This window comes from Bufo gargarizans, chromosome 9, assembly GCF_014858855.1.
Source record: "Bufo gargarizans isolate SCDJY-AF-19 chromosome 9, ASM1485885v1, whole genome shotgun sequence".
Classification (NCBI taxonomy): domain Eukaryota; kingdom Metazoa; phylum Chordata; class Amphibia; order Anura; family Bufonidae; genus Bufo; species Bufo gargarizans.
The window spans coordinates 179394804-179420699 of NC_058088.1; the positions used below are offsets into that span (position 1 = coordinate 179394804).

Genomic DNA, 25896 nt, shown 5'->3' on the forward strand with positions numbered 1-25896 from the left:
TAAGTAAAGCTGAGGACCTGCACTGCACCACAATACTGCCCCCTAGGGACCAGGATAAGTGAAGCTGTGGACCTGGACTGTACCACAATACTGCCCCCTACAGTCCTGGATAAGTGAAGCTGAGGACCTGCACTACACCACAATACTGCCCCCCTACAGTCCTGGATAAGTGAAGCTGAGGACCTGCACTACACCACAATACTGCCCCCTACGGTCCAGGATAAGTGAAGCTGAGAACCTGGACTGCACCACAATACTGCCCCCTAGGCACCAGGATAAGTGAAGCTGAGAACCTGGACTACACTACAATACTGCCCCCTATGGTCCTCGATAAGTGAAGCTGAGGACCTGCAATGCACTAATACTGCTGAGGATCTGCACTACACCACAATACTGCCCCCTAGAGACCAGGATAAGTGAAGCTGAGAACCTGGACTACACTACAATACTGCCCCCCTACGGTCCTGGATAAGTGAAGCTGAGGACCCGCAATGCACCAATACTGCTGAGGACCTGCACTACACCACAATACTGTCCCCTTGAGAGCAGGATAAGTGAAGCTGAGGACCTGGACTGCACCACAATACTGCCCCCTACGGTGCTAAATAAGTGAAGCTGAGGACCTGCACTACACCATTATACTGCCCCCTATGGTTCTGGATAAGTGAAGCTGAGAACCTGCACTACACCACAATACTGCCCCCTAGGGACATGAGTATACAATGCAATGAATAAACAGCACTATAGAGGAGCCTTCTCTGGCAGGGGTCCTCTGTGCTTGCCCTTAGGCATCATCCGGTGACACTATGGCTATTAGCAGGCAGCAGGGTCGTTACAGTGTGTGCTAATGACCGTCTTCCCATTATGACTCACTAGAAATTGCCGTATTTAGCAGTACAATCATTGGAAGCAATTTCCAGGGATGAATTGCTCCGGGCCAGATGTCTACAAAGGATCATCCTCACTCCACGCTAATCCTCTCAATAGAAGTGGGAAAAAAAAACAGACAATTGCTAGTTATGGATTTTATAAGATTATAAATGTGTGATCGGGGAGGTCGCCTTCACAGCAGCACCACCACAGCATTGCACTCCACGTGGCTGAACCCGGTACTGCACCTCAGCTCATTTTCTTGAAAGGGTGGAACTGCAGCACCAGATACAGCCGCATGTATATGGACTGAGTTTGGGTTCTGTAGTTAACCTCCAAGGGTTATAAAAAAAAATGCCCACCCAGCGTTTCCTAGCAACGGTAAAAATGGCGTCTGTAGGCGTCCCTATACTGGGTCAGTGTTCGGTCCGACAGCATTGTTGCCAGCAGTCCTGAATTTGCAGGGACTTTCCTTAATTTTCAGAGACAGCCCCGGCAAATTTGGGAATGGGTGGGGCTTAGGTAATCTGAATGAGGCCTGAAAAAATTGTTGGATAATTTTTTTTTTTTGCAAAACCTACATATGTGACGTATGGATTTTGGAATGGATTTGCTGATCCACGTTGCAAAGGGTGAAATCTACGGTGCAAATCCATCACCAAATAGAATGGAACTTTAAAATTCACACCTGCAGGTCAATTGGGGCGCAGAAACTTTTTGCAGCGTGTGGATGAGATTTGTTAAAATCCCCATCTGCTGCACGTATATACGTATATATATATATATATATATATATATATATATATATATATATATGCCCTCATTCCACCAGGTGGCGCTGTTTTATAGGCAGGACATATAGACCGCAGGTAAACCGCTTGACTTGCATATTTCTGTAGGGGGAGATTTTGCTGGAGACCTAGAAAATTAAGAGTTTTGTCTCCATATTCATCACCTGAGCTGCTGCAGCGCCTCTTTTTTTTAATAAAGAGCTTGCTGTCCACATTGACCTTGAACATCCTCGTTCTTTTATAAACAGAGTCTGCAGCAGGGATGGCCAACCTGCCTCTCTCCAGCTGTTGCAAAACTACAACTCCCAGCATGCCCAGACTGTCTACAGTTATCAGCCTACAGCAGGGCATGGTGGGAATCGTGGAGCCGCAGCTTGGCCATCCCTGGTCTACAGCATCTGAAGTGGGTATAACGATGTTCTGCAGCAGCTGGAGCATAGAACTGTCAATGTTAAATCCCCTCCCCAGTCAAAAACTGACCATAAATCCTAAATAGTGCTGTATAATCCGCACTGCAGCTGCTGAAGAACCTCTTCTTAGAGAGGGAGCATGATATGTCGATAATAAGTGACTAGGACAGGAAGAGATAAGCAGCGCCGCTCATCTCTGTATAATCTTCAGCTTCTGAGTATTGATCTCAGGGGGCCGGGGATATGCGAGGGCGGTGGAATATGCCGATGACCAAGATGTCAGACATGCTTACCTACGTCTTGCCCAAGGACGTAAAACCATATTCTTTACCAAAGCTCATTCTCTCTCCCCCAATCCATAGGATAGGGGGCAAGTGATTGCTAGGGGTCCAATTGGTGGGACCCCCAGTGATCACGAGAGCAAGGGTCTTCAAGTGCCACCGAACTGCCCCATAAGAATGGAGCGGTGGTGCGTGGCCCCATTCAGATCTATGGGGTTACTAGGTATCCCTGGTCACACGATCACTAGGGTCGCCAGTGGTCGGACCTCATCGATCAAACATTTACCCCCTATCCTGTGGACACTCAAAGATGACTTCCATGGAAATTAGTTGCAATACCAGACACAAACCAAGGACAAGGGGGGGTGCTGTTCCTGGAAAAAATAAAGAAGCAAATACCCTTTGGCTTGTAGGCCTGAGCACATGACGTGTTGTGTTATTTCCCCTCCGCGGAGAACCCCTTTAAATAAATCTTGTCATTATGCTACCTCCACAATGCTGCTGACATCACTGATCTTGGTGACAACCACGATGACCTCTTCGCAAAGACGTCAGCAGTAGTCAGCACAATGCAAGCACTATTTCTGGCCCAAGGTAGTCTATATCTGTGGTCAATATGGACGGGGTGGAGCAGCTGCGACACGGATCAGTGATCTTTGTGAAAAGCGGTTATTGGCAGGGGGCCTCTTTACTGTGATCTGAACCCCCCCTCCCCCCCCTACAGACCAGCTGATCGAAGCCCCCCTCCCCGAGCCATGTGCTTGGGATACACAATAGAGCTCTATGTCCTCCCTGTATTATATTAAACTGTAATTCAATACAGAGTCAATAGTGTGCCACGTGAAGCCCTGTCATCATCTTGCACCCGCGTAGCAGGAACGCAAAGTCGCTTCTCAATGGATTTATATGTGATATAATTCTGTTATCTGGGTTCCCTTTAAAAAACAAATTGTTAATAGAGGGTAGCAGAGGATGTCAACAGGAAAAACAAAAAAGGCTGACCACAACACAGTTCAAATCCATATGGCGTATTAAAGGGGTATTCCGCCCAGAAGCATGTTTTTAATAAGCATTTATCACATCTTCATTAGATAGGTTATACATTCTAGATTGTTGGGGGGTCAACTGCTGGGACCCCCTGGCGCAAGACTAGGTGGGGCCTGCTGCCGCTCCACCCAAAGTCTATGGCACTGACAGAAACAGCCAGGCGCCGATCCAGCATTTGTTACCTACCCTTCGGACAGGTAACAAATGCTCCTGGTTGGAATCTACCCTTTAAAGGGGTTGTGCCATGTTAGAATGCGATCCCTGACGGTCAGTCCCGTAGAGAATGAATGGAGCAGCAGCAGATATGCACGACCTGCCGCTCCATTCATACCAGGGCATGGAACCCCCCCCATTCTCATTATCAGCGGAGGTCCTAGCCCCAAATGGTAGCATCCCCACCAATCAGATACTTACCTATCCTGTGAAACAATGTGTATAGCTTGTCTAAAGAATACGGTAGCATTGTATGAGTGTCCCTTTAAAGGGGCTATTAAAGGGATTGTGTAAACCCTGGACAAAAGTGGATCTGTTTTTGGGGAATAAAATTTAGATGCTGTTTCCTTTCTCCCAGGACCCACCTTCCATAAACATGCACACTTGGATTGGCTGAGCATGCAAGTTTACTGCCATAGAGAATGGGTGACAGGCTGCCACTGCCAGACACTTAGGCCTCATGCACACGACTTTATCCATTTTGCGGTTCCGCCAAATACGCATACGGTCCATGTGTCGTCTGCATTTTTTTTGCTGGCCCGTTGACTCCAATGGGTACGGGGTCTGCCTTTTGCGGACATGTTCTACCCTACGGATGATCCCTGTGCCTTCTGCATCCATATGTCAGTTCCACAAAAAGATAGCACATGTCTTAGGGTGCATTCACACTACCGTAAGTGTTTTGCGGTCCGCAAATTGTAGATCCGCAAAACACGGATACCGGCCAGGTGCGTTCCGCATTTTGCAGACCGCACATGGCCGGCGCTATACAGAGAATGCCCACTCTTGTCCGCAAGAGGGGACAAGAATAGGACATGCTCCATAATTTATGCAGGGCCGCGGAATGGAACAACGGATGCGGACAGCACACCGTGTGCTGTCCGCATCTTTTGCGGCCCCATTGAAATGAATGGGTCTTAATCCATTTATACGGTCGTGTGATTGCGTGTCCCCAAAATGCGGACCACGGACCCAGCAAAGTTAATGGGTCACAGCCAAAAATGCGGACGCAACACAGATGGTAACCGTTTTTTGAGATCGGAAAATTTGCAGACCGCAAAATCCATACGGTCGTGTGCATCAGGCCTTAGATGTTAGATCAGGGGTCAGCAACCTCCGTCACGCCAGCCGTTGAGAAACTACATTTCCCAGCATGCACACTTGCTTGGCTCTTCTCAAAACTTCCATAGGAGTGAGTGGAGCATGCTGGGAGCTGTAGTTTCACTATGGCTGGAGTTTGCTGACTCCCGCGTTAGATTCTCAGGATCCACCAACAGGAGGTGGCAGGGTCCGCTGGTGTCATAGGCATCAGTGGCGACTGTGGGGGAAGCTGAGGGATCATGGCGGGGGATCCTGTGAGAAATGACGCATTCAGCTCTGCAGGTCACTGGTTATGCAAAAAGGACGCACAGGGCAAAAACTTAAAATGCTGTGCAGGTGAAAGGAAGTAAAAATGACACGGGCTGAAAAAAATATGGCATTTAAAAATAAAAATGTCATCCATTGTTTCCGTGCTCACATACCCATCCCGCCATGTAAGGAAGCCTGCAGTGTCTGCTCCCTGACACGAGACGTCCTTTATCTCCAGCGCTGTGCCCTCATGTCTGCTTCCTCTCTGGAAGATGCTGCAGCTGCACAAACCTGACAGCGTCATGTATTTTCTACGGGCAGAGCGGATGAAAGCAATCGACAAACGTTGCAACGGGGCTGGCACCGACAAAACATCAGGAAGACAACGCCAGGGGGCAGCCCACAGGTGGCATTGGCGGGATTCCCACTTGTAAAGCAGCTGAAACCCTATTGGTGCTAGTAGAAGATTCCCGTAACTGGTGCCATTGACGTGTCTCCATGTGGGGTGTCTGAGACCAACATATTGATGACCTATCCATAGCATAGGTCACCCATATCAGATTGGTGGGGGGTCCGACACCCGGCACCCTCGCCGATCAGCTTTTAGCAACAGCCGTGGTTCCAGAGGGTGGAATCCCCCTTGAAACGAGACGTACTGAATGCCGCACTGACCCCTGTGATTGGTGGGGCATCTCCTGCTCAGGCTGGCAACACCGGCAGGATAGGGGTCCTACAAGAGGAACCTCTAAAAAGTTGAAAGAAAAATGGCCTGTATAAAGCTTTGTATGGACACTAAATAGTCCCCCCATCATGCTCATAGACGTATTGCAGCTCCATGTATGTTCCATGGATGAATCAGCCATAGTACGGCTCAGTGCAGAAGCCATATGGTAGTGCTACGGGCGAGATCTCATCCTGATATCAGAATTTAATCCCATCCTTGGCACCATGTATGGTTCCAGCACTGAGCTGTGATCGGCCAGACGGCCACTATATATATGGAGCCATAATACGGCAATGTGCATGAACCACAAGGCCTCATGAGTGTAACAAAGCGTGGCCCATGCTGTAGGACACAGAGTCCCTATCGTTCAGTCTTAAGTTGGCCATACAGGTATATCAACATGCCCCACCTCCCAACATGCCCCATTTCAATGGCATCGTGGCTGTGCTCTGATCTTCTGTAGGGCCCCATTATTATGCCAGAGTCTAAAGTTCTTTGGGAGATAAACCCCCACCAAAGGTGTCTGATGGGCTGAATCCATTCTTCTCGTTCAGAACACGATCATGTGTATGGGGGGGGTCGGAAGGCCAACTGACTGATGGCCAACCTTAGAGAGCCATGTGGTGCAGTACAGTACTTCTATACGTCATCTAACACCACCATACAGCACCTAGAAGCTATGCTTCTAACTGAAGACATACAGAAGTATGAGCCTATAGACATGCGTGTTGCCATGTTCATGAGCATCATGTGTGGTCAGGTAGACATAAAATATGAAAACCCTAAATATCTAAATCATGTCACTGTAGATCCAGGACCTTCTGAGATTTGCTAATAAAGCCCTGCAGACATAACTAATAGACGTATCTACTGCACCCGGGGGACATTGTTTGGGGAGGACCAGTGAGGACTCACAGGAGGTGAGGAGTGGCGGTTTTAATATTTTGGTTGCACACCACTAGCTGCTGATCATCCTCCAGGCTTAGGATTCAGCAGCTGTGGCGCCAATTAATTATTTACTGCTATCTTAATTATTAATCAAGTGACGAGTAATTTTCAGAGATCAGGCAGCCGAGCGAGACGTCTGCAGCTTATTTAAACCTGCTTCACCTCCGCGCCATGTGCTTCGCGGTAATTGATGGTCTAGGTAAGGATACCGGGGTATATGGCGCAAATTAGTCGGAATACTTCTCTGTAATTGAAATAAAAGAGCTTACTCCAAAAACAAGACCGTTGTAATGAGAGAGGTGGACATGTCAGGTCTGGGGGCTCCTGTACGGCTGCCTGGGTCCAACTGGAGAACCTTAGACTCTGACATGATAATGGGGCCCTACAGAAGATCAGAGCACAGCCACGATGTCATTGAAATGAATGGGAGTGTTGGAAACCAATGGAGATACACAAGTCAAAGATAGGTCAGAGTGAATGGACTTGACATCAACGGGGGTCCAAATAATGTCATCTATTCATACATCAGCTGGGGAACCCTTTGAGTCTGACGATAGACACAATGACTTTATCCTTGCACATACATACACCAGTGCCTTACTATGACCTACCATCTTGTCATCTGTAAAACCAGTAAGACTAAATATTGGCACAGTACCATATGGGGAATTCTCACCGATTGTACGTGGTGTCTAAATGGATAGTCCCAAAATTAGGTTTCCTCAACTAGTGGCATTCAGGGAAATCCAATTGTAGCTACATACTTAGGATTTTCCTTGACTTCAGAGTCCAGACTAGAGAAGAATACATTTTAAACACATGTAGACACTATGCAGGAAATCCTTCAAGGATACAGGACGTGCGGTGCGTGCTTTGGGTTTGATACCTTTTTTTGTTAGGACCTTGACTGGTAAAGATCTACCCACCTGAACCCAACATTCCCCGAATTTGCTTACCTTTCAGGTTGCTCTTGTCCATATACATGCCCAGTTATGTGCAACACGAGTCAATGCAACAGGTACAATCTCTAAGCTCCAAGCTACCCCTAGAGGTTTCCAACCATCTTTGTAGGTGGATGCTTGAGGACACATATAGATTTAGCCATTGAACTCCAACACCCCTAGGTTCTTCTTCCTTGTGTCAAAGACACCCAATGACGGCGGAAAAGCTAATTTCTCCCATGAGCAAAAAGCAAACCACATTCCTCCAAAGAGTGACCATGGACAGACCACCACTTCAGGGTTTCTCCTCCAGGATTTAACTCAATTGATAAAAATCACCCAAGTACCATGTTCTTGACAGCTGCATGGTTCCATCAAAGATCTCCATGGTCAAGGTTCTCCAAAGCTGATGTCTTCAGAGCTTTAGCTTAGATCCTTCAAAAAATATACTTCCCTCGCGTCTTCTGGCATAAATCTTCTTAGTTCCTTTCATTTAATCCTGGAACTAAGGAGGTTGAGATACCCTCAAAAAGGATCTGGGTAGGATTCAAGCATGTGATCCAGGACAATCTTCCATCCAAAAAAAGTCAGCGACCGTACAGCAGGTTCCTTGACAGCTCTGCAGGCTTTCCGTCTAGCTGGTCGGTTGTTAGGAATCTGACAGGGACGGGATATGGGGACACTGGCATGTGTCCCAAAATCTTCCCAAGAATCCTCGGTAGTGCTGGGAAGCCAGGAACTCAGTCAGAGAGCTTCCTTCTCCTCCTCTTCTGGCAGAGCTCAGCCCCTCTTACAGATTTTTTGCTCATTTTTTTTTTTTTTTAACCCACTGTAATTTTAGCTGTCTTTAACCCTCCCCGGGCTCCACCCCTCCCCATTCAAAAAGCATTGCCATGGCTACTAATTGAGGCCTATAGGGCTGGTGTTAACGAATGAGGGAGCTGCAAGTCTGAAAGGCGGAATCACATCTATATGAGGAGGGGGCGAAGAGAGGAGAAGACAGAGGCAAAGAGGAGGGCTGGAGGAGGAGACAGGGGAGTGGAACGGAAAACACACATGAAAATACAAAAGAAGGGAGCCAGAAAAAAACAAAAAGGCAAAAGAGGAAAAAAAACAAAAAACTATCAGATTTTTAACCCTTGAGCGTCGTGTTTAACTCTTTTAGAGATGGTAATGAGTTCTAGGAAAAATAAAAGCAACCTGAATGAACGAGGAAGGGGGTGGGGGGTGACAAGTAAGCAAATGTGACTCAGAAAATTGCAAATGACTACAACCGGCCTCGTGCAGGCGACTTGTCAGACCTGTTCGTCCCCTGGTGCAGCCGGCGCGGGGTTTGCAATCTACATGTAAATCAGATCTTGTATGTACACTAACAAACCATGTGCAAATTGGAGATTATGTTACCAGCCGTCTGCAATTATCAGTATGTGCACATTGCTGATGTAGTGCTGAGTGCAGCGGATGTCACTCACTTAACGAGGTCACTTACCTGGATAAGGTGAGTGACCTGGCGCTGAATCAGCAAAAAATACATAATAAGGCTACATGCACACGACCGTATGTGTTTTGCGGTCTGCAAATTGCGGATCCGCAAAAAAAACTAAAAACGGATGACATCCGTATGCCATCCGTTGCGGATCCATTGTAACAATGCCTAAAACAGACAAGAATAGGACATGTTCTAATTTTTTTTGCGGGGCAACGGAACGGTCATACTGATGCGGACAGCACACGGTGTGCTCTCCGCATTTTTTGCGGACCCATTGAAATGAATGGGTCCACATCCTATCCGCCAAAAAAAATAAAACGGAACGGACACGGAAGCAAAGAACGTTCGTGTGCATGTAGCCTAAGGATTGCAATAATTATGTAAGGACGTGGAGCATGTCGGTGGACCTGGCTGGCGGCCATTAGTAGTATTTGAGGGGAGTAACTCCTCCTGTACACCACTAGAGCAGGTAGTACATTTATTTAAAGGGGTAGTTTACCCCCAATGATCTCTAAAATATGGGTCCCTCCTTAGGCCTCATGCACACGACCGTTCCGTTTTTTGCGGTCTGCAAACTGCAGATCTGCAAAAAACGGAAGCCTCCCCGTGTGCCTTCCGCAATTTGCGGAACGGAACGGGCGGCCCATTGTAGAAATGCCTATTCTTGTCCGCAAAACGGACAAGAATAGGACAGGTTATATTTTTTTTTGCGGGGCTACGGAACGGAGCAACGGATGCGTACAGCATCTTTTGAAGTGAATGGGTCCGCACCCGAGCCACAGAAACTGCGGTTCGGATGTGGACCAGAACAACGGTCGTGTGCATGAGACCTTACCAGAATATCTGCGGGGAAAAGTTATATGGAGCGGTGGCCAAGCACGCACTTCAGTCCCATAATACTCTACTACTCTAGACCTCCAATGCAAACTTCTAGCAATTCATTCATAACTTCTAGTAGGAATAACAGAGGAGTCGTAATTGCCATTACATGGGGGATGCAAGTAGTTATGTCAGGAGACGCCATCGTCCTGGGACTAAAACTTAGTGCCTATAATGTGTCGGATTGCTGGGGGTCCCACTGATAGGACCCCCTCCGATCAAGCGAAAAGGGGTCTGGCATCCCTTGTTTGAATGGAGTCATGGTCGAGCATGCGTGCCGCAATCCGTTCAAAAGCTATAGGACTGCCAAAGAGAAGTCAAGGACAGCCGTCAGCTATCTCCGACAGTCCCATAAAGTTTGAATGGAACAGCAGCGCACAATCTTGGTCGCTGTTCCATTGAAATGGGGGATACAGGACCCCCATTCTTGTGATCAGAGGTCGTCTCAGCAGTGGGACAATAGATCTTGGAATAAGTCAGAAAAGTTTAAAATAAAATTGTCGTGAAATAGCTGGAACACCCCTTCAATTTTCAGATTACGTGGCATTATTGGGGCAAATCCCAAATTGTCCATATCCAGCCTCGAAATCTGATAGATCTTAAAGGGTTTCCATTGGTTATATCCACCATTACTTTCCGGTATCAGTCTTTACTGTGGTCCTGGCATTATATTCATGAAACAGAGTTTCCCTACCGAGGTGGCTGTTTCAAATTATTAAATAATTATTATGCAGAGTTCACCTGATGCATTTCAAAGAGTGAAATCTGCGGCATAAATCGTCGTGCCGAGGATTTTATATTTGCTCGACAGGTCAATTTTGTGGATGATATTTTGGAAAATTTCAAGAAATCTGATTAATAAAGCATACCTTCTGCATAAACTGACATGCTGCGGACTTCATATCTGCACAGCAGGTCAATTTTCCACTGCATATTTTTTGGCTTGTGTGCGTATGAGATGTCAAATTTTAGAAAATCGGATTAAAATAAGGTAGACCTTCAGCATAAAAATGTTCATGCTGCGGATTTCATATCTTCACATCAGGTCAATCTTCCACTGCAGATTTTTTTTGGCTTGTTGTGTGGATGAGATTTTGTAAAATTTTTGAAAATCTGATTAATAAGGTAGACCTACCTTCAGCATACATTTTCATACTGAGGATTTCATATCTACACAGCAGGTCAATTTTCTGCTGCAGATTTTTTGACAGCCTCTGGATGAAATGTAAAATTTTAGAAAATCTGATTAATAAAGCAGCCCTTCAGCTGTGGATTTAAAATGCGTACAGCACAATATATATTTTTTTTAAACAGCACATGGATGAGATTTGCTGCTACTATAAATGCTGCAGATTTTCCGCCTGCAGTTCCGTATACGCCCTGTCTGAACGCACCCTAATGGCACCTTCTCTCCCATTTCCTAGTAATACCCCTTCTGCTAAGGGGTGAACACTGACGGGAATTCAGTTGTAGAATTTCTATTGTTCATTAATTCCTATCTGCGCCTGGGGGCCCATGATGCTCCAGGGCTAATAGCCGGGTGCTTGATTATAAACTCGGGGTGTAATGTGGCTTTGTCTTATCGTTCAACAAATGACCTCTGTATTTTACGTTTGAACCCTAATCTGTACGCCCTCGAGCGCTCTGAGACCGCGGGAGTTAATAGTCATCCTGCTGACTACTCCCTCTAGGATCAACAGGGCCTCATGAAAGGGGACAAAGTCCGCAATTTACTAAGGCCATCAATTTATCATATCGACCTACTCTCGACAACCTGTATAGCTGCCACAGGGGTTGTCACCAAGCTCCTCCACCCTCCTGCCTATCCCCAGCGGCCATATTGCTGCAAGTCTTGCCCGTTGAGCTATTGTCTCCTGTTATCAGCCATAGTCCAATGATGCAGCTCGGTATAGTGAGGACAGATTGGAAACGCTCAGAGGTCTGCCCATGTCACATTAGATAATGGCCTACAGTGAGACAGCAGCCATCTGCTACCGGGCAGCTGTGCGCGAGACAATGACTAATGTCAGCGCCCCCAGTCGTCATAATGGATGCCAATGGCATTTTACATTTCCTTGCTCTTTCTACTGCTGCTCTCTCAACTGTCAGTGTTTACCGTAGCTCTGGTATTCTATTCATGGACCGGGAAATTTGACACTACTGAAGTATTAGAAAGTTTATATACATTAAATAGGAAGAAAAAGAGAATCTATATAAGGCCTCATGCGCATGACCGTATCCGTTATGCGCTGTGCAAATCGCGGATCCGCAAAATAAAGAGGCATCCTGCTGCATCCGCATTTTTTGTGGATAAGTATAGCACGTGTTTTATCCATTTGTAGAACGGACACGCGGATGCGGAAAGCACGCGGATCATCTAAAATACGGACCATGGACCCCTTGAAAACAATGGGTCCACAAATAAAAGGCAGACAGCATCCGTATTTTGCAGATCCGCCATTTGTGGCCTGCAAAACCGATAGGGTCGTGTGCATGAAGTGATGTGACATCCGAGACCCATAACAATTAGGTCCACACCCAGGACACCAAGCTGTTCATTTATAGTCAGGGCACAGTTAATGTATTCGGACGGCCATATGCCACAGTCCTGCCTGGGATCGGAGGAGTCTGATCTAATATGAACTGAGTTAGGACGTCATCCCTGTAGAGCCAAACAGGGGGTCTACACAGCCAGAGAAGTATTTTTAAATTTTACCCCAAGTCCACTTACAGCAGGTAAGAATAACCACCAAAAAGTGACTGAACTAGGGACCACTTTTTATCTACTTCTTCCTCTGAGTAGACAGGACGGAAGCATGAGGATCCATTATAAAAAGGCGCAATTCTGGGTAATGCTTAATCTCTCCTCTGGGGGTGCTGCAGGGAAACTAAACACTTGCAGCTGGGCTCCACCAAAGATTGAAGCTCAGCGTTGAAGGTCCCAGCAGCAGGACACAATCTGATCAGCAGATGTTTTGAGGACACTTCTAATGAGGACTGGAAAAGCGACAACCCCTTTAAACACCAGATATACACTCACCTAAAGAATTATTAGGAACACCTGTTCTATTTCTCATTAATGCGATTATCTAGTCAACCAATCACATGGCAGTTGCTCCAATGCATGTAGGGTTGTGGTCCTGGTCAAGACAATCTCCTGAACTCCAAACTGAATGTCAGAATGGGAAAGAAAGGTGATTTAAGCAATTTTGAGCGTGGCATGGTTGTTGGTGCCAGACGGGCCGGTCTGAGTATTTCACAATCTGCTCAGTTACTGGGATTTTCACGCACAACCATTTCTAGGGTTTACAAAGAATGGTGTGAAAAGGGAAAAACATCCAGTATGCGGCAGTCCTGTGGGCGAAAATGCCTTGTTGATGCTAGAGGTCCGAGGAGAATGGGCCGACTGATTCAAGCTGATAGAAGAGCAACGTTGACTGAAATAACCACTCGTTACAACCGAGGTATGCAGCAAAGCATTTGTGAAGCCACAACACGCACAACCTTGAGGCGGATGGGCTACAACAGCAGAAGACCCCACCGGGTACCACTCATCTCCACTACAAATAGGAAAAAGAGGCTACAATTTGCACGAGCTCACCAAAATTGGACTGTTGAAGACTGGAAAAATGTTGCCTGGTCTGATGAGTCTCGATTTCTGTTGAGACAGTCAAATGGTAGAGTCCGAATTTGGCGTAAACAGAATGAGAACATGTAGTCATCATGCCTTGTTACCACTGTGCAGGCTGGTGGTGGTGGTGTAATGGTGTGGGGGATGTTTTCTGGGCACACTTTAGGCCCCTTAGTGCCAATTGGCCATCGTTTAAATGCCACAGGCTACCTGAGCATGGTTTCTGACCATGTCCATCCCTTCATGACCACCATGTACCCATCCTCTGATGGCTACTTCCAGCAGGATAATGCACCATGTCACAAAGCTCGAATCATTTCAAATTGGTTTCTTGAATATGACAATGAGTTCACTGTACTAAAATGGCCCCCACAGTCACCAGATCTCAACCCAATCTTTGGGATGTGGTGGAACGGGAGCTTCGTGCCCTGGATGTGCATCCCTCAAATCTCCATCAACTGCAAGATGCTATCCTATCAATACGGGCCAACATTTCTAAAGAATGCTATCAGCACCTTGTTGAATCAATGCCACGTAGAATTAAGGCAGTTCTGAAGGCAAAAGGGGGTCCAAAACCGTATTAGTATGGTGTTCCTAAAAATTCTTTAGGTGAGTGTATCAGTAAGGCTAAATTGAACCACCAGAGGATAGAGGACACCAGTGGGACCAGGGTTTGAACTAATAATGTCACCACGTGGACAACCACACTTCTTCACTTGCTGCTGGAGGTTATCCTTAAATGGGTTGTCCCCTTACAACTCATAATCAAAGGATGGTGATACATTTCTGATTGGTAGTGGTCCATCAGCTGGGGCCCCCAACTTATCATGGAATGGGGGCCCATGTTTCCCCTGTTTGAATAGGGTGGCACACATGCATGTACTCTATAGGGGTGTGGAGAACACGGGCCCCTATTCTCATGATCAGTTGGGGTCCCAGCAGTCAGACCTCCACCGATTAGACACTTATCCTAAGGTCCCAACCAGTAGTCCAGGTAATAACTGACTATGAACCAGCACTGTTACCTTATCAAGGCTGGCCATACGCTTTAGACAGCTATCCCTCCCATACATGTGCCCTATGGCGGCTTATCTCCTCGTAAAACAAGAGGATTGGGACTGTTGAAATACATCTGCCCAATCCTTCTTTTCCCCAACATCTGCCATCAGGGGAAAGTAAGGACACCTATGCAGGCTAGATGGTCAGCCGATCCCACCAAAATCAGCAAGTTCAGCCGACATTCATGTATGGTCAGCTTAAAGGGGTTTCCTGGGAATTTAATACCGATGGCCTATCCTCAGGATAGGTCAGCAATATCTGACTGGTGGGGGGTCCGACTCCTGGCAACGCCAGCGATCAGGCACAGCGCCGTACATTGTGTAGTGGCTGTGCTTGGTATTGCAGCTCAATCCAATTCACAAAGGCCATATGGTCAATGGATGTGACATCACAGGCCTGCAGCCTCTTTAAACAGCTGATCGTCAGGGGTGCCAGAAGTTGGACCCCCGCTGATTTGATATTGATGACCTATCCTGAGGATAAGTTATCTATATTTAAATCTCAGAGAACCACTTTAACTCTTCATGACCCAAATCTATGAGGCATTACCACCGGGCCCGTCATTACCACCGGGCCCAATCCAGTAAACACAACAATCGGCGGCGCTCATTCCCAAAGCTCGTGCTTCATTATTGAGCGGACTTGTTAATGATTCCGACTAAATGCGCTAGCACCCGGCGTCCTCCAGACGTCTATGAGCTCACTCTGCGGATCTGCGGTTAGAACAACAGAACCATCAGATGTTTAATGCGCCATTACCTTTAATTGAATCAGCCCACGAAAAGTAAACGCCGCCGTCATGGGACTCACAACTCCAGGGCTAATTTGCTGAGCGAATGTACAAAAAGGTCACACTGATTGTGCTGATAAGAGTCTGGGAAAAGGTGTTGCCAATGCCCCCCATAGGACTTCCTTCCCCCCATAAACAAAGCCCGGTTCCTCTCCCTCGCCTCAGGCCTGTCATTTCAAAGCATTGTTCCTTATCGGCCTGATCATCAAGGCCTAGATGTGGCCGAGGCAGGGGATGGACTGGGCCCACCACAAAGGAGGTTTCTTTATTTTTGTAGCTGAAGGGAAACTAGGCTTTATTTTTGTTGAACTTTTATTGGAGTCCTGATGGTCCAAAACAACCACCGTGACCACCACCGCCACACCTACCTGCACAATACAGGAGAATAGTCCACTTGTCATGGGAAATGACGGGCACACATGCTGAGGCCAAGATTCTATCAACCTGGGATACAACTAAGCAACCGTGTCCAGTCTAGAAGAGGATGGCGGGGATCTTCTGACCAACTTCTTTCAGGTCAGTCAAAAGTTTCAGGAGGTAATGCAGACAGTCTAAAAGGGTTTGACATCCTGGAAGGGATATGCCATCAGTTTAAGATCCCTGAGACCCCCTATTTTGTGAAAGAAGGGGCTATGGTGCTGCGGATCCTGGCATAACAGATGGCGCCTGGCGAAGGAGCCACTAACTAAACCAGCGATATCGCCCCTTAAAGGGCATCTGTCAGCAGTTTTTTACCTATGACACCGGCTGACCCGTTACATGTGCACTTGGCAGCTGAAGACATCTGTGTTGGTCCCATGTTCCTATTATGTTTTAATATATCCAAATGAGCCTCTAGGAGCAACGGGAGAGTTGCCGTTACACCTGCGCCCTCTACACTTTGATTGACATTGAAAATGTCATCACACCTGGTCCTGTCAATCAAATTGCACGGCAGTTGCAGAGAGAACAGAGCCCCTAGGTGTAACGGTAACGCCCCCGTTGCTCCTAGAGGCTCATCTGCATATATTGAAACATAATTTTTCTCAGCGATGCGGGCACATATGAACATGGGACCAACACAGATGTCTTCAGCTGCCAAGTGCACATGTAACAGGTCATAGGTACAAAGATAGGGCATGTTGAAATCCAATAGCGTGATCCATCTTTTCCCTGACATCTGCTGTTGGGAGACCCCGCCATATACATTAGCTGGTCAGCCCATCCTGCTGGAATAGTCAGGCGTATGGCCACTTAAAAGACCTGGAACATTAGGATATGCCACCAATATCTAATAGGTGCGGGTCCCACCTCTGGGACCCGCACCTATCTCTAGAACAAAGCTTCCAAAGATAACAAGAGCACACTGCGCATGTGCAGCCGCCCTCTAAAAATATCTATGAGAGTGCCTGGCTAGAAAGCCCTGGCTCGGCTTTTTCTGGCAGTTCTATAGAAGTGAATAGAGCGGTGGTCGCGCTTTCGCGGTGCCCTGTCCATTACTTTCTATAGGGCTTCCAAAAATAGCCGAGTGTGCTGCTCAGCTATTTTCAACACTCCCATAGAAATGAATAGAGGGCGTCTGCGCATGTGCAATGCGTTCTTCTCAACTTTCGGCACTCCGTTTTAGAGATAGGTGCACCCAGAGGTGGGACCCTCATCTATCTCACATTGGTGGTATACCCTAGCGACATGCCAATGTTCCAGGTGAGACAACCCCTTTAAAGCAGTTTTCCAGTTTCAGCATATTGATGGCTTACCCTCAGGATAGGCCATCAATACAAGACTGGTTGGACCCCTGACGATGGGCTGCTTGAAGGGGCACGTAAACTGTGGGCGCTGCAGCTTCTTCCTTGTTGATGTCCACCTGTATGCTATCTACTTAGTAGCAGCGGTGCAGAGAAGAAGTGTTCACATTTTGGCTTCTCAGACTACAATTACCAGACATTCTAGGTCATAGGAAGCAATGGAAAAAGGGAACGGTCAGCAAATCTGGTAGAGACGACTTATCATAATAACGTCTGATGAAGAAGGAAGATCACTTTGTTCGCAACGATCCAAAATGACACCACAAATCAAGTGAAGAGGAAAAAACACAATGTCCTCTTCACGGTCCATTAAACCTCCATATAATTTAAGGAGGGGTAGGTGGGAAGACACTTGGGGATGTGGATATGCCATCTAAGAAAGGAATATGACGCAGATGCCATAGAGATGATTTTAATTACTTTTGGTATATATAGAACAACCATTCCACTATCCCTCACTTCCCCTGACGAAGCCGTCTGGTGAAACGCGTTGGGTAAGTGAGGTGACACTGGTATGGGAGATTTGGTTACATCAGGTTCCTCTGTAATTTTTTGGCTCTCCTCTACAATACTACTTGTGATTTCACAACAAAAGACTGGATATATAACATTTTTATTATTACATGACCATTCGTGATTTCACAACAATAGACTGGATTCCACTTCATGTGCAGCCTGTAATGGAGACCCGCCACCCCTTGTGCCTTTTACTTCCTCCTTTCTTTTGGATTAAGCACTTTAATTATGTAATTTGCATGTGACTAGAAGGAAGAAACTTTTGCTATTCTTACCCTTTTATACATAGAATTATTCAGCCTCTTCCCAGTTGTCCCTCTTTTATGTATTTCTGTCCCAGTGAATGGTGAGGACTCCATTGTATATGTTTTTATCTATGTGTATTAAATAAAGACTTTTTTTTGCTTATACGATGGTTATTTGTAGTCTAATAATCTGGCTATATACAGTCGTGGCCAAAAGTTTTGAGAATTACATAAATATTGGAAATTGGAAAAGTTGCTGCTTAAAGGGAGTCTTTCACCTAATCTGAGCGTTTTAGACCGCTCAGATCAGGTTATAGACTCTTTAACCCTCATTACGATAATACCTTTGTCTTATGTGTCCCTCGCCCAGATAATGAAAATACTACTTTTTAAACTTATGCAAATTACCTTCTGAAGGTGCCCAGGGGCGGCGTTACTGGGCGATGTGCCCAGAAAAACACACCTCCAGCCGGCGGACGTCACGAGCGGCACCAGAGGACGGCGGGCTGGGAACTGGCCCGCACATGCGCACTGCTCTGCCCATTATGGGCAGATGAACAGCTTTTCATATTGCGCATGCGCCGGCCAACTAAAGACAGCCGGCCGGCGCATGCGCAATATGAAAAGCTGTTCATCTGCCCATAATGGGCAGAGCAGTGCGCAGGTGCGGGCAAGTTCCCAGCCCGCCGTCCTCTGGTGCCGCTCGTGACGTCCGCCGGCTGGAGGTGTGTTTTTCTGGGCACATCGCCCAGTAACGCCGCCCCTGGGCACCTTCAGAAGGTAATTTGCATAAGTTTAAAAAGTAGTATTTTCATTATCTGGGCGAGGGACACATAAGACAAAGGTATTATCGTAATGAGGGTTAAAGAGTCTATAACCTGATCTGAGCGGTCTAAAACGCTCAGATTAGGTGAAAGACTCCCTTTAAGTTTTTATAATAGCAATTTGCATATACTCCAGAATGTTATGAAGAGTGATCAGATGAATTGCATAGTCCTTCTCTGCCATGAAAATTAACTTAATCCCAAAAAAACCTTTCCACTGCATTTCATTGCTGTCATTAAAGGACCTGCTGAGATCAGTAATCGTCTTGTTAACTCAGGTGAGAATGTTGACGAGCACAAGGCTGGAGATCATTATGTCAGGCTGATTGGGCTAAAATGGCAGACTTGACCTGTTAAAAGGAGGGTGATGCTTGAAATCATTGTTCTTCCATTGTTAACCATGGTGACCTGCAAAGAAACGCGTGCAGCCATCATTGCGTTGCATAAAAATGGCTTCACAGGCAAGGATATTGTGGCTACTAAGATGGAACCTCAATCAACAATTTATAGGATCATCAAGAACTACAAGGAAAGAGGTTCAATTCTTGTTAAGAAGGCTTCAGGGCGTCCAAGAAAGTCCAGCAAGCGCCAGGATCGTCTCCTAAAGAGGATTCAGCTGCAGGATCGGAGTGCCACCAGTGCAGAGCTTGCTCAGGAATGGCAGCAGGCAGGTGTAAGCGCATCTGCATGCACAGTGAGGCAAAGACTTTTGGAAGATGGCCTGGTGTCAAGAAGGGCAGCAAAGAAGCCACTTCTCTCCAAAAAAAACATCAGGGACAGATTGATCTTCTGCAGAAAATATGGTGAATGGACTGCTGAGGACTGGGGCAAAGTCATATTCTCCGATGAAGCCTCTTTCCGATTGTTTGGGGCATCAGGAAAAAGGCTTGTCCGGAGAAGAAAAGGTAAGCGCTACCATCAGTCCTGTGTCATGCCAACAGTAAAGCATCCTGAGACCATTCATGTGTGGGGTTGCTTCTCATCCAAGGGAGTGGGCTCACTCACAATTTTGCCCAAAAACACGGCCATGAATAAAGACTGGTACCAAAACACCCTCCAACAACAACGTCTTCCAACAATCCAACAGTTTGGTGAAGAACAATGCATTTTCCAGCACGATGGAGCCCCGTGCCATAAGGCAAAAGTGATAACTAAGTGGCTCGGGGACCAAAACGTTGACATTTTGGGTCCATGGCCTGCAAACTCCCCAGATCTTAATCCCATTGAGAACTTGTGGTCAATCCTCAAGAGGCGGGTGGACAAACAAAAACCCACTAATTCTGACAAACTCTAAGAAGTGATTATGAAAGAATGGGTTGCTATCAGTCAGGAATTTGCAGAGAAGTTGATTGAGAGCATGCCCAGTCGAATTGCAGAGGTCCTGAAAAAGAAGGGCCAACACTGCAAATACTGTCTCTTTGCATAAATGTCATGTAATTGTCGATAAAAGCCTTTGAAACGTATGAAGTGCGAGTAATTATATTTCACTACATCACAGAAACAACTGAACCAAAGATCTAAAAGCAGTTTAGCAGCAAACTTTGTGAAAACTAATATTTGTGTCATTCTCAAAACTTTTGGCCCCGACTGTACTATGTCTATGTAGGTATTATATAATTCCGTGTGGCCCTAATAGGTCCTTATATAGGTTTTGTTTTTCCTCCATATAATTTGCCGAAAGATCGGACGTGATACAAGGGTGTTTGGTGCCCCAGTAGCAATCCATAACTATGTCTCTATGAAAACTAGTCTACCTGACCTCTCCATCCACCGAAGCCTCCTATGAAAACTCTAAGACCTCTTTCACACGGGTGTGTGATGGCCGGATAGGATGCGGGTGCGTCGAGGAAAAATCGTGCGATTTTTACCTGCGAGTGGGGTGAGCTTTATATGCGATTGCGTTGCGTTCTTCAGTTTTTTCCGTGCAAGTGCAATGCATTTTGCACGCGCGTGAGAAAAAAATTGATGTGGTACCCAGACCCTAACCCGGACTTCTTCACTGAAGTTCGGGTTTGGGTTAGGTATTCTGTAAATTTTTATATTTTCCCTTATAACATGGTTATAAGGGAAAATAATAGCATTCTTAATACAGAATGCTAAGTAAATTAGGGATGGAGGGGTTAAAAAAAAAAAATTTAAAAAATTAAACTCACCTCATCCACTTGTTCGCGCTGCCCGGCTAGTTTTCTTTCTTCTTCTTTGAGGACCTGGAAGGAAAAGGACCTTTGGTGACGTCACTGCGCTCACCATGTGATGGACCATGTGATGAGCGCAGTGACGTCACCAAAGGTCCTTTTCTTCAAGGTCCTCAAAGAAGAAGAAAGAAGACGAGCCGGGTAGCGCGAACAAGTGGATGAGGTGAGTTTAATTATTTTTTAACCTCTCAATCCCTAATTTACTTAGCATTCTGTATTAAGAATGCTATTATTTTCCCTTATAACCATGTTATAAGGGAAAATAATTAAGATTGGGTCCCCATCCCGATCATCTCCTAGCAACCATGCGTGAAAATTGCACCACATCCGCACTTGCTTGCGATTTTCACGCAGCCCCAATTACTTCTATGCAGCCTGTGTTTAGTGAAAAAACGCAGAGTATAGAGCTTGCTGCGATTTTCACGCGACGCACAAGTCATGCGTGAAAATCACCGCTCATCTGCACAGCCCCATTGAAGTGAATGGATCCGGATTCAGTGTTGGTGCAATGTGTTCACCTCACGCATTGCACCAGTGCGGAATTCTCGCCCGTGTGAAAGGGGCCTTAAGAGATGGAGTTTGCATCCCTACCAGCCATGGTGAATGTAGACGGTACCTACCCCTTGTGTACTAATTTTGAGGTTGATGAGGGCATAGGGAAGTGTCCTTGTGAAAGCCAGCCATACTAATTAGCTAGATCGTCTTGCCCAATCCTTCTTTCTCTCGACATCTGCCATCGGAGGAGAGTTGGGTGGACCTCATGCACAAATTGGCGGATTCGCCTGACATCCACTTAATGTGTATGACCACCATAACATACATGAGGCATACGGACAGATGGCAAGGATAAAGGAGTGGTGAAAGCATAGAGCATTTTTCTATACAAGTATGTGTCTTCTGTGACCAGATGACCAAAGACTACCCTCTGTAGTCACCAAAATGGCTGACAATGGTTGTAGCTAGCTGTATGCAGTACAGTAAGGCTATGTTCACATCTTCCATCATAGGAACTAAAAATAAAATGCAGGCAGTGATGGATCTGTCACAGATGGACTCCACTGACTATAACGGTGACTGTCCATCATTTTAACAAAAAAATTAAAAGTACCGCCTTCAATGCAGACATGAAAACCACCAAACAGAAGCAGTTTTATGGGACATGCAAAGACTCATCCTGGCCATGGAATTTCTGCTGCAGATTTCATCGAGATCTGTGAACTATCACACATCTGTGGTGGCCATCAGGCTGTCCAGAGGACAACAGGGATTAGGCAGATGGATTTCAATCAGTCTGATCTTGTGGTTTACCCCTGGGAACATTGGATGGCTGCTCATCTCCACAAGCACATGGACGCTTCATAATTTTGATGGACAGCCGTGGCATCGTGATTACTGGATGCATTAAGGCCTGTGGTGCTGCCGACATTCACATTTATCACTGCGAATATGCAGAGAAAATATTTTTTTTGCACGCCCGCCCGTAAATGAAAGCAAATGTGAAATTGTCAGCGTGATAGATAAAGCTCTGAATTCTGCCTGGGTGACTGCATTAATCTGCCAAACAACATCAGCACCGGCAAGGCCTGCAGAAAAGGACTGCCAGAGGGGCAGACGGGTCACGCTGGTTCATGGTGAAGCATTGCAAACGTCTTCTCAAAAGCAAAATAAATGCGTCTGAGGAGACCTAGGAGAGAAGCTTTGTGTGTATTACACTCGCTCCAAGTGTCTGCTCCCCCTACCCCATTTCCTGTCAGGTCCCTCCTCACATTCTTATACTGGGACCTCCTCTGCAGCCTGTTTCTATAATTAACTGGAGTTGCCTATGCTGCTACAGTCACAACTGCCTGTATCAGGACCTCATTCCACCCAGGACCAGATTTTGCAGCTACGGGACTCAACACATTAAATAATAAAGCCGTCTCGGAGAAATCCCTGGAGCCAGGTGGCTAATGCGATTTGAAGCTGACACCCAACGCTTTGCTGGGCTACTAAAAGCTCAGTTGGCTCCCGAAGTGGCCTAACTGCCCCCTAAGGTCTACAGTCATCTGCCATCACTAATGATACTATCAAGTTATATAAGGTCCTAATTAACAGAGTAGATGTTATGATGGAGGATGCAGGAAATTGAAGTCAACTTTGTGTAATTTTGTCATGGTCCATGACTAGAAGCAGTGAGGGGTCACTGTGATAGAAGATGTGCATAGTCATAAGTTAACAGTGGTGTAACTATAGGGGTGGGGTATAAGAAGACCCCACCATGCTAAATAGAACATGGTTGGTTTGGGCCTCTGTTGTAGGTTTCCCATTGGAGCGTTAGAGCTTCGCATTTCTGATCAATAATGATCCTCAACTTTTTGACACCTTGTGACAGCTCTTGCCATTGGGGTCTTAAACTGAACGTTTGACCCATATTCACGCAACACCAATTGCACATGGCTGGTTTGGGCCTCTGTTATAGGTTTTCCATTGAAGTTCTAGATCTTCGCATTTCTGATCAATAATGATCCTCAACTTTTTTCGGCACCTTGTAACAGCTCTTGCCATTGCAGTCTTAAACTGAACCCTTGACCCAGATCCACGCAACACAGAGGGCCTATGGGCCCCTAACTGAAAAACACTAATCTCATGAAGACAGCCCCTATATAACTGGATGCTGGCTTCTCCAACCCTATGTGATCAGCTGCCATCACCAGGGTAAGCTGCATCTCGCCAGACAACATATTACATGGCAGTCATTCAGGTGGGCCAGCTTTATCACAGTGCTCTGTTCTAGCTCGTAGAGAGGTGTTTGGCATAGGGGACCTCCCTCAGTAACATCCATATGCCATAATTGAAGCTACAGACAGGCATCGTCATAAATTCCAAAAAGGTGGCCTAGAATTTGGCAGGCCAGAACAAAAATTGGGGATTATCCCCTGCTCTTCTCCTACTCTATACTAACAGTTCTATATTCCCAAAAATGCTACTGTATGCATCTACCAACCATGCAATTTGTGTACAGAACCTAATTCCAAGCTGTTTTAGTGAAATATGGACATGTCCTTCACTAAAATCAGCAATGCATTGTAGGGCGAGAAAAATGACCTCCATCATCTTTTATGTTCCTAGTCTTCTAATTCAGTCCCTGGTGTCTCTGACCCAAGTAAAAATAGCAGCTTGAGAATATAGCTGACTCCTTTTGCTAACGAAGACTTCACTGACATGGCCATATTAAACCAAATGGCTGCTCCACAGTCAGCTAAAGGGTCACCAGGCCTCATCGACTGCATGTAGTTGTAGGCAAAGAGAGCTTGAAGGGTACCTATCATTATTAAAAACCTTTAGTGACATGTAAGATTTAAATGGTGGGGGTTCGGGTGCTAAAACCCCCATAGTTGCTAAAACAAAGGGGTGGAAGTTCTCACATGAGCGTTGAGGTCCTTCATTTCTGATTCTCTCTGCATGGCTATCCTCGTACAGCAGAGCAAGTGGTGTATAGACCGTTCATGACCCCCTAACACCACTCACTCCATTCTCCAGTCATGGGGGGGCTCTTGACACCTGGACCCCAACCGATTAAAGGTGTGTTTAAAATGATAGGTATCCTTTCTGCTGATGGCAGCAAAAGCCTAGATGCCTCAAAGAGCTACTTCCATAACAGGGGCAAAAGCAGGATTGCATTGGAAGGGGGTTCTCGAGTGCCACGGTGCCCGTGAGAGAGGCAGCAAAATTTGCCTCTTTCCTCCACTATCCCTGTTTGCTAAGTTTCTCCATGGACTACATTACACATTTTTATGGGGAATGGGGAGGAGAGCTTAGTGTCTATAGTGATTAAGCAGTTATTACCTAATATCAGTGGTGGTCCTGGGTGATGAAGGGGTTAATATGGAGCCACTCTCCATGGTGGTCTAGGATGGTTAAGGTTAATACTTAGGTTGCTTACAGAGGTTGTCCGGTGGGGGAAAATAAAAAATAAAAGATGACCCGTTCCAACCCTTACCGGGTCCTCCACTGGTGTCTACTTCCTGGTCCCAACTCAACACACAGGAAATGCCTAGAGATTCCTGCCCAGCCAATCACTAATAGCAGCAGTAGCCCGCCTCTTCCAGTGATTGGCTGAGCAGGTTTTGATGTCATCATTACCGCAACTGAAACGCTAAGTGCGAATATACCATAAGGTGTGGTTAAAAACGCTTTTTTTTTTTTTTAATTGGTTGAGGCTGTGGTTTTTCTAGGTGAAACATGTGAAATGTAAAACCTGCAACCACATCGAAAAACACTGCAAAAACAAAACAACAGATGTGGTTTTTACCGCACCTCAAGCGCTACTTGTGGTCATACTTTGATAACGTACAAGGAGTATCAAGATATCTCATGGTACGTTTAGGGGGTGCAGAAGTAACAGTCAAATCTGGCCATGGTGAATGGGGGGCCCTTCTGCCACTTAAGAAGATGGCAGTATTATGGCACAACTTGGTAAGTGTTCCTTTTTATCATTATTTTTAACTTTTTTGCATTGGGGCCTCGGAGCTTCAGATTATGTCTTTGGGTACGACAGTCTTTGACATCCTGGATGAATGCACGCTACTAGCTGTAGCATTTCATGCTTTTCCAGTCAACATTTTAGTGACCTGGAAAAAATTGCTTCCATGATCAAATCCTGCCCGTAGAGGTTACCTTGCAGAAAGAAAACTAATGGCGACCTTGGTGCCGGAGATAATGCCGCAGGTCAGTGGTGCCTATGTGCTTGGCTTCTCTCTGCTATCTGCTTAGAGCCCGGCCTTATCTCTGCTGTTGCTAGGATACCGTCTAATCATGGAAGTCATGAGAAGAGCTGGTAGACGGGCCTAGCAGTAACCTTATATAAATAGGCCCTGATAAAATACTGTGACGTGACCTGAAGAAGCAGGGGGCATATCTAAAAAAGCTT

The 25896-nt window shown here is 46.2% G+C and overlaps 1 protein-coding gene across 3 annotated transcripts in view; it reads right to left on the reverse strand.

Moving 5' to 3' along the window:
• FGD1 (FYVE, RhoGEF and PH domain containing 1) overlaps positions 1–25896 on the reverse strand; it is a 102473-nt gene that overhangs the window by 60376 nt on the left and 16201 nt on the right. Inside the window, exon 1 of one of the 3 annotated variants that reach the window (XM_044305628.1) lies at positions 7591–8383. The exons of the other annotated variants lie outside the window; for them this stretch is intronic. Coding sequence (XP_044161563.1) covers positions 7591–7618 — 28 coding nt within the window. The 5' untranslated portion in view covers positions 7619–8383. Of the gene's footprint in view, positions 1–7590; positions 8384–25896 lie in introns of those variants that run through there. 3 annotated transcript variants of the gene reach the window in all.